The sequence below is a fragment of the Echinops telfairi genome, unplaced genomic scaffold, assembly GCF_000313985.2.
Source record: "Echinops telfairi isolate 266 unplaced genomic scaffold, ASM31398v2 ScPeMD7_443;HRSCAF=831, whole genome shotgun sequence".
Lineage (NCBI taxonomy): Eukaryota > Metazoa > Chordata > Mammalia > Afrosoricida > Tenrecidae > Echinops > Echinops telfairi.
In genome coordinates this window covers 67,960,405-67,972,488 of record NW_022104341.1, presented here as the reverse complement: position 1 = coordinate 67,972,488, position 12,084 = coordinate 67,960,405, and the positions used below count along the sequence as shown (strand labels likewise).

General features: G+C 39.1%; 1 protein-coding gene across 4 annotated transcripts in view; it reads right to left on the bottom strand.

The window, feature by feature from the left end:
* MYSM1 (Myb like, SWIRM and MPN domains 1) overlaps positions 1-12,084 on the bottom strand; it is a 47,811-nt gene that overhangs the window by 30,902 nt on the left and 4,825 nt on the right. For all 4 annotated transcript variants that reach the window (XM_045291805.1, XM_045291804.1, XM_045291806.1 and 1 more), the window contains exons 2-5: positions 7,282-7,360; positions 5,706-5,776; positions 2,237-2,314; positions 787-865 (exon numbers count right to left, since the gene is read on the bottom strand). In XM_045291805.1, the coding sequence (XP_045147740.1) occupies positions 787-865; positions 2,237-2,314; positions 5,706-5,776; positions 7,282-7,360 (307 nt within the window). The remainder of the gene's footprint in view (positions 1-786; positions 866-2,236; positions 2,315-5,705; positions 5,777-7,281; positions 7,361-12,084) is intronic.

Here is a 12,084-nt window from a genome sequence, read left to right as displayed (position 1 = left end):
AAAGTGGGTGAAGGGAGACGTCGGACAGGGCAAGATATGACAAAATAATAATTTATAAATTATCAAGGGCTCATGAGGGAGGTGGGAGCGGGGAGGGAGGGAAAAAATGAGGACCTATGCCGGGGGGCTTAAGTGGAGAGGAAATGTTTTGAGAATGATGAGGGCAATTATGTACAAATGCGCTTTACACAATTGATGTATGTATGGATTGTGAGTTGTATGAGCCCCTAATAAAATGATTTTTAAAAAAGGAATTAGAAACTGGTACATAACCCATTATGTAAATGATGGGCATTTAAATAGACCTCAATGAAGCATTCATGCAAAAGTAATGTTTCTGGTCTCCAGTAATATTTATTACTGGAGATATTTAGACTACATGCACAATGCTAAATATCTGAGTAAAATATAAATATAAATAAAAATATAAAATAAAACTGATAACCCAGATAATTCCTAACATACACGTGTCTAAATAATTTTGTTTTTAAATCCAGGTATTGATATCATGCACACCTTAAGTTTTATTAATAAAAGTAAATAAAACCCTCCAAACTATTTAAAATATCAACCCAAAGTTAACATAGAATTTTAGCAATTTAAATATATTTTTCAGACATTCTTATGCTCTACACTACAATCATCATTGTAAGTGCAAGTAAACGAAAAGTTATTCCCGTAATTCAAATGATATTTATGTTCTCTACAAACTAATTTATCCTTATTACTTTATCAGTATTTGCTTCTAGACTTATTTTACTATAAATTAAAAATTGCTCTATTTACCAGCCCTTGTTCAAACAGCTCTTTTTCTTCTATCGTCCACTTTACTGAGTAACTGGTTGGTTTTGTAGGAGAGTGTACCCTGGGGGGAAGAGGAATTGCAAACAATTTCTGAAATGGAACATTCCACTTGGTTATAAATAGCCATAGTACTATATTTAGTCCTTGAATCGAACTTTTTTTTTTTTTAATTCTACAGCTTTTTAAAAAAGCCTGTTCTTCTACCCAGGGAAGTGAACTACCTGAGCTAGAGAAGTCTAGATTAGAGTGCTGGGAGCCCCAAAACAAATCCTTAGGTCTCAGTGAAGCTAACACTGGAAAAGCCTAAGGACGTCAGTGTGATCAGAAGACTCAGGCTGGATGCAAAGCAGCACACAGTTATCCAGTCCCCAAGACCAGAAACATTATTATTTCTTTGTTTATATACATACTGAGCCAGAAAAAGTCAAAAAAACCTAAAGCACTGTATTTATTTCTTTAAAATACAGTACTGATATTAAACATAAAATGTGATGCTCATGAATTTAACAATAATCAGCCATGCCTGTCAGTTAATTTCATTTTTTGGTTATTGCTTACATTGAAAAATACAAAGCCAAGCTCTGCTCAGTGCTCAAGCTATGGCAATTGGAAATATAAACAAAAACTCTGTTAAGTTCACCAATTTAATGGACAATGAACAATGTTTGTAAACACAAAATACCAATTTTTCTTCAATGATAGGGAAAGACTAAAAATGGTTTACTTAACTTCCCTTGATAACTTAATTACCCAAGTTAAGTAAAACTAAACTAGTCTATGAAAATTAAACCCAACACCAATAAAAAGCAATGCTGTCCAGTCGATTCCAATTCATACCGACCCTACAGGACAGAGGAGAACTGCCCTCTAGGATTTCTGAGGCTACAGATCTTCAGGATTGTAGAACCACCCTTAACTCCACGAACTACCAGGACACCTATATAAGTAGTGTCTATATCAGCTAATAGCTTCATAAAATTGCCCCATAAATCCCTACGGAATCATCTTTTCCATAATCTAACAGAGTTGCCTGCTTAGGGTGATAGAAGAAATTCTGGCAAAGCCCACCATTAACCAATTCTTATTGCATTTCAGCAGCGGGAGGAGAGAGCTTACATTTACATTCACTCTATCTTTTTGCACAACCCAAGGTCCAAGGGCATATCCACTGAACAATAATGTTTCTTTTAAAGTTTCCCACCATTTCTCACAAAACCAAAAAGATTTGAAAAGATAAAGCATAAGTACATACATGACTTTTCCCATTTTCTGCAGACTGCACCACATGAAAAAAATAATAAGTGCCCTTTAAAGGCCTTTTAAAAATGCAATTCAACCTTCTTTAAAGTATTATAGATTATTAAAAAAATAAAAAAATAAAATAGGTTAAAAAACAAAACAAAACAAAAAAAGTATTATAGATTAACTTTACCTTTTCACATCTTTTTTATCATTTTCCTTTTGATTGAACCAGAATTTTTCTGGAAGTGATTTTTTAGATAAGTAATACCTGTATAAGCATTAAGGAAACGTTTAAACCAGTAATAAAGATAACTTTTATGTGATTTATATAAAGTAGACACTCATACTTCACAGTCACACTAGAGCTCTAGCCCAACCAATTCCTCTCAAAAGCCTTTTTCAGATCTGCAAAAAATAAGAATATACATGTTATTCTTCAGAGTTGTTATATGGACTATGATATGCGTGAAATACCTTAAGACTGTGACTGTAAAACATACGTGCTAAATAAATGCATGTTTCTCTGCTCTAGATGGTGAAAACGGTCAAAGCGCTAGGCTGCAAACAGAAAGCCTGGTGGTTTGACTCACCCAGAGACGCCTTGAGATAAAGTGTGGGTGATCTATTTTGGAAAACACCAGCCGCTAAAAACCAGTTTTCTAGTGACATTCAGATTTTCTTCCCTACATAACTGGCTGTCATACTGTGCTTCTGCGGTAATAATTTTAGGATATCAAACTAGTCCCGGGGAGTTGGAGATTGAAGAAGTCCCAATGTCCACCTCTTTCAAGATGGTATAATGCTCCAAATTTCCCTTTCTCCCTTGAGCACATTCTCTTGAACCCCCAGGGCTCTGCCATTAGCTGCAAAGTTCCATAGACACACGCACAAAGTTAAAGAAATGTTTCATATGCTTATGGGTGCTGTTAAAGTGCAAATCTGAAGATTTCAGACAAGTGCAGGGTCCAGAGCCAAAGGCCAAAAATGCCTGAAAATCAAGGTGTGTTGTCTTGCTTCTACTAAAGCTCAGTCAGGAAGCAGAGATAAGGCTTTGAAGGGATGTGGTTTTCATCCTTTAGCAGACCCCCCAAAGAAACAAAGGATGCTGTCTTTTTAAAGCACATCCTTAGTAAAATTTAAAAACCCCAAACACTGCTACTGAGTCCATTCTGACCCGAGAGGACTAGAACTAATGCTGCCCATTAGTATGGCAGAGAATGCCCTCCAAAATGGAGCGACAGCCAGAGTCCAGAATTATAATACATCATATAAGAAAGTATAGATAGAGGGGCCACATTAATTGATCCCAACTCAGGTTCTTTATAAAAGCCATCTATATGAGATCAAATGGTGAACAATGTAAAACAAAATGAGAAGATCCGGGAACAGGGACATTAAACAGAACCACCAGGTGGAAATCAAGAGTATGTTTAGGCACTGTGAAGAGTGTAAGCAACGTCACTGAACAATTTGTGTGGCTGTTGTGAGGCTACGATGCACAAAGTTGGCAGCTCCTCTCGAGAAACACGGGGCTTTCTACTCCCATGAACAGTCTCAGAAGCTCACCAGGGCAGCTCTATCCTGACCTATGAGTCAGTGTTGACAGTAAGTAGCTGCTGTGTAAATTTTCACCAAAAATATGTAATTGAAAGAAAAAAAACCTGAAACACCCCATGCTTTATGTAAAGTTTTTCTCTGCAATATGTTGAAAAGTCCAATGACTTCCAGTCAGTTGCCACCCAAAGTGATCCTATGCACATCGCCCGGTGGCACCGTCCTCACAGTCGTTCCCTGTTTGAGCCCATTGTCCCAGCCACATGTCAATCCATCTTGTTCATTTGTAGAAATTTCACAAAAGGTGCATAAGCTGCTGTAAGGAGCTCCGATGGAGTAGTGGTTACAAGTGAGGCTACGATGCACAAAGTTGGCAGCTCCTCTCGAGAAACACGGGGCTTTCTACTCCCATGAACAGTCTCAGAAGCTCACCAGGGCAGCTCTATCCTGACCTATGAGTCAGTGTTGACAGTAAGTAGCTGCTGTGTAAATTTTCACCAAAAATATGTAATTGAAAGAAAAAAAACCTGAAACACCCCATGCTTTATGTAAAGTTTTTCTCTGAAATATGTTAAAAAGTCCAATGAATTGATTTGATTGGTTGTTCAAGGTAGAACTTGGGACAATCTGCTTTCCTATTTCTAATGAAAACAGAGCAGAGTTCAGGGTTATTTTTTACCCTAATAAAAAAGATACACTTAAGACATACCTGGAACCCTCCATTTCAAAGTTCTTAAACTAGATTATTGTTAGTACTACTGGGTTAATAAAATGTCAGTCAACAAATATTTACTGATTGTACACCTTGTTTATCAAATGAGGTTCTAGGTACTAGGCACTGAAGACAAAGGCATAATACCTATATGTCTCTTGGGGTCTGTTGGGCTCTTCCATAGCTCTTATTTTCATTATTTGCTTCCAGATGTGGAAAGGAATCAATGGCTACAATGTGTTAACTAACCTACAATTGCTAACATCATATGTCAAAGAAGCTAGAACAAGACCCACGCACAGAACTGCAAACACAGAGCCACACCTTGGGGGAGGAGAGCTCTTTATTCTGTCCTATCTATTTTATCTTGTTTGATTCACAACCAATGCTCATGAAAGCAGCAGACAAGATTTCAAATGATGCATTGCACTGGGTAAACATGCTGCATCTCTGCATGGAGTACACATGCTGCCTGAGGCCTCTGTGTTTAAGACGATAAACGTCACTTTGAGGACATTTTCAATCACCTCACATGCCTATGAAAGTTGGACATTGAATGAAAAAATCAACTCGATGCATTTGGATTGTGGCGCTGGCGAAGAATACTGAGAGGACCCAGGACTGCCAAATGAACCAACCAATCTGTCTTGGAAGAAATACCATCAGAGTGCACCTTAGAAGCAAGTGTGGCAAGAGTTGTCTCAAGTGCTTTGGACATGTTATCAGGAGAGACCAGTCCCTGGAAGAGGACATCATGTTTAGTAAAGCAGAAGGGCAGTGAGAAAAAGGAAGACTCTTGGAGAAACGGACCGACACAGGGGCTACAACTATGCGCTCAAACACAGAAACAACTGTGAGGACGGCATAGGACCAGATAGGATGCTATTTTGTCCTTACTCAGTAGCACCTAACAACATTTATTTTATTCCATGCTTTTTACTTACATTCCTCCCACATCACACCTGTAAACTGGTAGAGCGGGAAGTGAAAACTTTTACATATGCTAATTCTGTGTCCTTGGATAAATTAACAGCTCTGAATTTCAACTTATATAACTGAAAACAAAGACTTGTACTAAATAATCTTGATTTGGAATAAAGCTCTGATTTATATATTGTAGAAATTTTACTCAATATGAAATCTTATATTCAGTGTAGTTGGCTGACAATAGCAATTCAGTTAAAACAATGAATCCAATATTAGACTTAGCAATAAAATAGGATTTGAGGAATAAAATGCAGCTTTTCCCTAAAAATATTATATAACAACATTATGTAACAGCAGTCTGGAGCCAAATAAAACCCAGCTGACTAGTCCATCTGTCCCCACTTGTAACTTTTGCATGAATACATTTTTAAACCTCAGATCTCTTCTTATAATCATTAAAGGATACTCTTCTTCCAACAACATCTTCTCAATGACAGCTCTGTTCTCCTCACTGATGGTACTATCCAGAGTCCAAGGCTAATAAAAAAAATTTTTTTAAAAAGGAAAGAAAGAAGTTTGGCTTTTTAAAAAAATCTACTGTTTCTTAAAATTACCTTCTATAGTTGTCAAATAAAAATTCATGATGATATGATCATTACAAACAATAACACTATTTCTGGAGGATTCGCATATGCACTGGAAGTTCCAAAATGACACTTGAAGAGAGGTATCATTATCTTCATAGAGGCAGCACAGCACAACAAGCGTTTTACACTGAAGAGCAGAGACTTGGCATGCAAAGTTGTTCCACACCAAGGCTCCTACTCCTATCCATGCTAACGTTGATAATGGTGATCTGGTACTGGCGCCTATGTATTTCCAAAACTTCTATAATTATTTTGCCCTGCTTAAGCCACAATTTCTTCCTTGAAGATTGTATTCATTTTCAGTTCTCAAAAGGTACATCTTTTTAGCTGAGAGCACGTCTCCAAGTTCCAGACGGATTCATAGAACCACTCACTGGAGTCCATTTGGGTAGCTTCTCAAATTTAGCATTTCCAAGCATCATTCACGGCCATACACTTTCACGCCTTTCCCCTGCCTTCTCAACTTTGTAAACGACACCATCGGTCACGAAATTAGTCAAGGGAAAAGAATCAAGAACTCATCCTGAATTCTTTTCTTTTTCCTCAATCCTCAAAGTTGTATCTCTTTTGCTACCACTCCAGGACAAGCTACCACTGTATCTTGCCGAAATCATTACAATTTTCCTAGCTGGGCCCTTTGCTTCTGTACTTTTCCTTCCCTATAGGCTGTTCTTCACAGCACCCGAAGTGGCACCTGCCTCTCCAACCTTGTCTATGCTGCTGCTCCCTCCTTCCCTACTCTAGTCTAGACCCTGGACTCTAATCAATGCTTATTCCTAATCTCTAATCATGAGATTAGACTGGACTCTAATCAAACCCCACGTCTTACTATGTCTGTTCATTTCTTTTCTCCTTGTTCTCAGCTTAAGTAACTTACTGACTTTATCTAAAATAATCTCCGCCCCCGTGCTAGTCTTAGCCAGACTCTCTATTTCGTTCATATTCTGTAATTAATGTATATGTTAGTTCCACCCGAACGTCCTGTAGAATGTTAAGTTCCTTAAACATAGGATCATGTCTGTCTTAATTATAGTTGTATCCCCCAAACCTGGCCTACTGTATAGCATGCAGTATGTACTCAAAATATAACTGCTAAAGGAAGAAATAAGTACTGCAACAATCCCCATTTTTCAGGTAAAGTAACTGAGGTTTACAAATCTGGTCAAGTGGTAGAGCAAGGAGTTCTACTTCAGTCTAGTTGGCTCCAAAGGTGTTTCCCAACAGGCCATTTTCCCAAATCAAAAGAAATAAGAAATTTTTTTTCTTAAAGAAAATTGTTTCACTTTATTATCTGTAACAGTTGAGAATAACTACCTCTTAAAAATAACCCACACAACTCTGGGATAGGGATACTATCACATACCTAGGATTTAACTAAAAATTAAAAATACTTACAATAAGGCCATTATCAGTTCTCCAGGATGAATCCAGAAAGTGATCTTGTTGTAAAACAGGCACTGCACTTCCATCACTCCTGTAGCCAAAAAGTAAACATAAACGTGCTATTACACGAGTTTCTTCCTTAACATACAGAGTGACCACCACAGAAATGCTGGTTCTCTCTCTCTGGTCTGTAAAACACAAGCTGTTGTCAGCTATATAATCTCAATGGCTAAATACCAGGTGTGACTACTCACTTCTTCAGTTCTTCAAGAATACAAAACTTGCTGGAGCAACCACAGCAGGCTCTGTGGCCTTAAATCCACACTCAAGATGTCTTGTGGTGAGTACCCATTTGTATACAGGAATTCAACTGTGCATTGACTCACCTCGCTCCACCTAACACCTACCATTAATAGCAACACCCTCCAAATGACGGAAACACAAAACCACATATAGGAAGAGAACCAAATAGAAAGCACTCAAAAGATGGTACTGCAAAGGAAAAAAATACATTTTAAAAAGAATGCTTATAATAAAAAGTAAAGATTAACTGGTTATTTGGGGGCGTTTCTATGCCTGTGGGCAATTAAACTATTAACCCTCTTACTCCTCTTACGGAACAAATAAAAACTTTTTCTAAAGTCATCTTACATACAAAAAAGGCTGAATAGTTGAGTTTTGAGTTCTACCTATGATATAATTACACAGATTTGCTTTTGTATATTTTAGTTATATTTCTAATACAGCATTCAACTTATTTCCAGGCCCCATTTAGTGGCAAAGAATTTATTGCTAAGACTGCAAAAACAATCAATATGCCAATAAAACTATTAAAAAATAAAACTCTCAGCGAGTTCATACGATTGAATCTTAGTCTACCGTGGTTATAATAAACGGTGGTCCTAATAAATCATTCTCTGTAATAAACTTCTCTCCATTACTAATGGCAAATAAGGTTTAAACAGGTGTTCCCTCTGATCTGGGATTTCGAGGCACAGCAGCAAAAGGAAACCTTTGCTCAATTACCCAGGTCTGCCAAGGGCGCAGTGTCACTTCAAGCTCACTGAAGAAACTCCTCCCAGTAGCTGCTCCTCCAGAACTAGCACTAGTTTTGCCTCAAGTGTGTGAATCTGGTCCTTGGATTCCCCCTGTTTCTAATCTGAACTCAGCTTTCCTTTCAAATCTGCTCACACATGGGTCCCTTTCTCAGCAACCTGCCATCCTCAGCTGCCCCAGTCAGAAATCTGAGCCTGTTCTTCCGGACTCACGACCCACCTTCAATTTGTCACCAATTCAGCTGTTTCTTCTTTTTCCAAATCCAATCCAACCACATTGTGATGTCCCCTAGTTCTGCACTTTATACTTTCTTTGAGTCGGCCTGAGAGAGTAAGTTGACACGGCAGCATCTTCTCTCATCTTTCCCCATGTATGACCCTACGATATGAGCCTTCAAAAAGTTAGTGAAAACTTCCTATCTTTTAATTCCAATTCCCATATACTTCCTGAAGGCCCCTCACATGTATTCATACTCCTTGTGTGCATATACACTACATGGTTGTTGGGTGTGGAGCTGATTCCCACTCACAGTGACGTAGGTGACACAGTAGACTGCCCCAGTTTTCTTCGCTGCAGTTTTTACAGGAAAAAAAAAATTGCCAGGTTTTTCTCTCGCAGAACTGATGAGTAAGTTCAAGCACCAATCTCTGATTCAGCAGTCAAGTTCTTTTTTTATTATTATAACTAAGTCATTTTATTTGGGGCTCTTAGAGCCCTTACAACAATCCATCATCAATTGTATCAAGCACATTTGTACATATGGTATGTTGCTATCATATTTTCAAAATATTTTCTGTTTAAGCCGTTGGGATCAGCTCTTTTTTCCCCTCCCTCTTCCACCCTCCCACTCTCATGGACCCCTTTTCATATCTAACAAATGCCCGCTTTCTCTCTGTCCACATTATTGTTGTCCATCCCCCTGGGGAGGCAGGAGGGATTATATGTCATTGTAGTTGGTTCCGTTTTTCCCCCTACCCTCATGGTATTGCTACACCCATTGTTGTTCCCGAGGGGTTTATCTGCCCTGGACTCCACGTGTCAAGAACTCTTATCTGTACCACTGTACATGTTCCAGTCTAGTCGGATTTATAAGGTAGAACTGGGGTCATCAGAGTTGGGGGAGGAAGCAGTAAAGAACTACAGGAATGTTGTGTGTTTCGTTGGTGCTGTGCTGCCCCCTGGCTGTCTTGATCCTTCCTTGTGGCCCTTCTGTGAGGGAAAGCTCAACTACCTCCAGATATGGGTCTCTACTCCAACCCCTATCATTTGCATCAATATATTTGTTTGTTTGGGTCTTCTGATGCCTAATACCTTATCCTGTTGACACCTCGTGATTACACAGGCTGGTGTGCTTCTTCCTTGTGGGCTTTGTTGCTTCCCTGATAGATGGCTGTTTGTTTAGCTTCCAGCCTTTAAGACCCCAGATGCTATATCTTTTAATAGCTGGGCACCATCAGCTTACTTCACCACATTTGCTTATGAACCCATTTTAGCAGTCAAGTTCTTAACTGTTGCACACCAGGGCTTCTTATATAACATACACATAAAGATCCTGTATGTGAAAACACACACACACACACGGCTTAAAAATGTTCATAAAAAATGGAATTAAAATCTTACTTTTCCCATCTTTCTTGAAGCTCCCTTCTGTGTATATAAACAGACATGCATAACAAACATCCAGTATACAAACACGTTTATTGTCTGTCTCATAAAGAATGATAACTATATGATTTTTGATAACATATAGTCAAGACTTGGCATAAAGTATTTTTTAACATTTGTTGAATCAACAAAATAGAGGTAAACATGCATCATATACATCTATGAGCAAAGGAATGAGGCTTTTATTATAAAACCAACGAGGGATTAAAAAAGGAACAGCATGATCAGATTTGGGTGTGATGACGACTACTCTAGCTTTAGGAAAGAACAGATGTGAGACAAAAAAATTAGGAGCGGTTAAGAGAAAGTGATTATACACCAGCCTGTGTGATCATGAGGTGTCGACGGGATCAGGTACCAGTCATTTAAGACCCAGAACAAAACCATACCCAAGGTGAATGGGGGGTGGGGGGAATGGAGTGGAGACCCAATGCCCATCTGTAGATAATTGGACATCCCCTCTGAGCTAGTTTATTGTGCCAGGCTGGCCGATAAACACAAGTGGGATTAACTGAAGGGCAGAGTGATAAATGGCTCGGTGAGCCTTGCCTTTCTTGTCTCTCACTCTTTAATCATTGGACCAGTGTGCGGCTGCCTTGCTTGTTCTGTGTCTCAATTTAGAGAGTACACTACCTGTGGGACGCCTAGCCTGTGGACTGTGTGGCCGTAAGTTGAGGTCCCTTTAAGACCACACCATTGGAATTTACATCTCTGGAGCTGGGGACTGACAGTTGGTGACCTGCCTTGCTGTTTGCGGCCTGTGCTGGAACAGCCTAGCTCTCTCTACAGAGGACTGACTATCTGGCAGCTCTCAAGACTTGAAGGACTGCCAGTGTGTCTCACAACTCTCTCATGGGAGTGAGTTGCACTGAGCCATTTGTACGGCTTTATAATTTAACTGTTCATTTCTTGCATTATATACCTATCTGTATATAATTTAACAGTTCATTTCTTGTTATTTATCTATCTATATAAATATATATATATAACTATCAGCAATCTACTTTTATCCCTAGATAATCCTGTCTAATACATTTTGGTACCAGGAGTGGGGTACGAACCCTCGTAGACATATGTCCACTGGATTGTGCATTAATACTTTCAGCTGGGACGGGTGGATCTATTGACTGGGGTGGCTCAATTGTTTCTAAGGGCTTAATATCCTCCTCTTCTGGATCATCAGCCCGTATGTTCCCATCCCATGTTTCAGGGTCCCAACTATTCCCAATCAATGCTCTCTGGTTTCAGACACTGCTCGATCTGCAATTCAGCTGCTGTTGTAATTCAGCCACTTGCATAATGAGACTCTGGACCTGGTTCTCAGCAGTGTCAGTTCTTTTGCTAGAGAAGGCTCTCCTTTGTAACACAGATGGAAGTTTTCAAATCTGTGTCTGCACCTGAGGCGCGCTTTTGAGGCTCTAAGACCATCCCTCTCATTAATCACACTTTCCATTTTAAGGACCAGCCAACCAGCTTCCCTATACTTGTCATCCTAACACTCCTGGAAAATATCAAACATACGATCATTCAGAGCCTCTCCTTTAACCAGCACCTCATCTATCGGTGGTGCTACTTTAGGTATTATCTTTGCTATCTCACACCATGGATTAGGAATAGTAGCAGACTTGTTCATGCTTTGGGATATTGAAGTAGCATAACTAGTGTTAAGTCTAATCAGGCTGGAGAGCCAATTTAAGAAGCCCATATTTATGATTTTATTTCTCTAGAAGCACTCCTGGTACCAAAATGTATTAGACAGGGTTTTCTAGAGATAAAACCAGATTGCTGATAATATATAACACAAGAAATGAACAGTTAAATTATAAAGCCGTACAAATGGCTCAGTGCAACTCACTCCCGAGAGAGTTGTGAGACACACTGGCAGTCCTTCAAGTCTTGAGAGCCGCCAGACAGTCCTCTGTAGAGAGAGCTAGGCTGTCCCAGCACAGGCAGCAAACAGCAAGGCAGGTCACCAACCGGTTAAGTTTACGATAGTCCACTGTCATTCTCCAGGATCCATCTGTCTTCTTTTTTAGTTGTTGGGGGCACTAAATGCAATAGCTTATCCTTCACTTTATTTATTTATTTATTTAT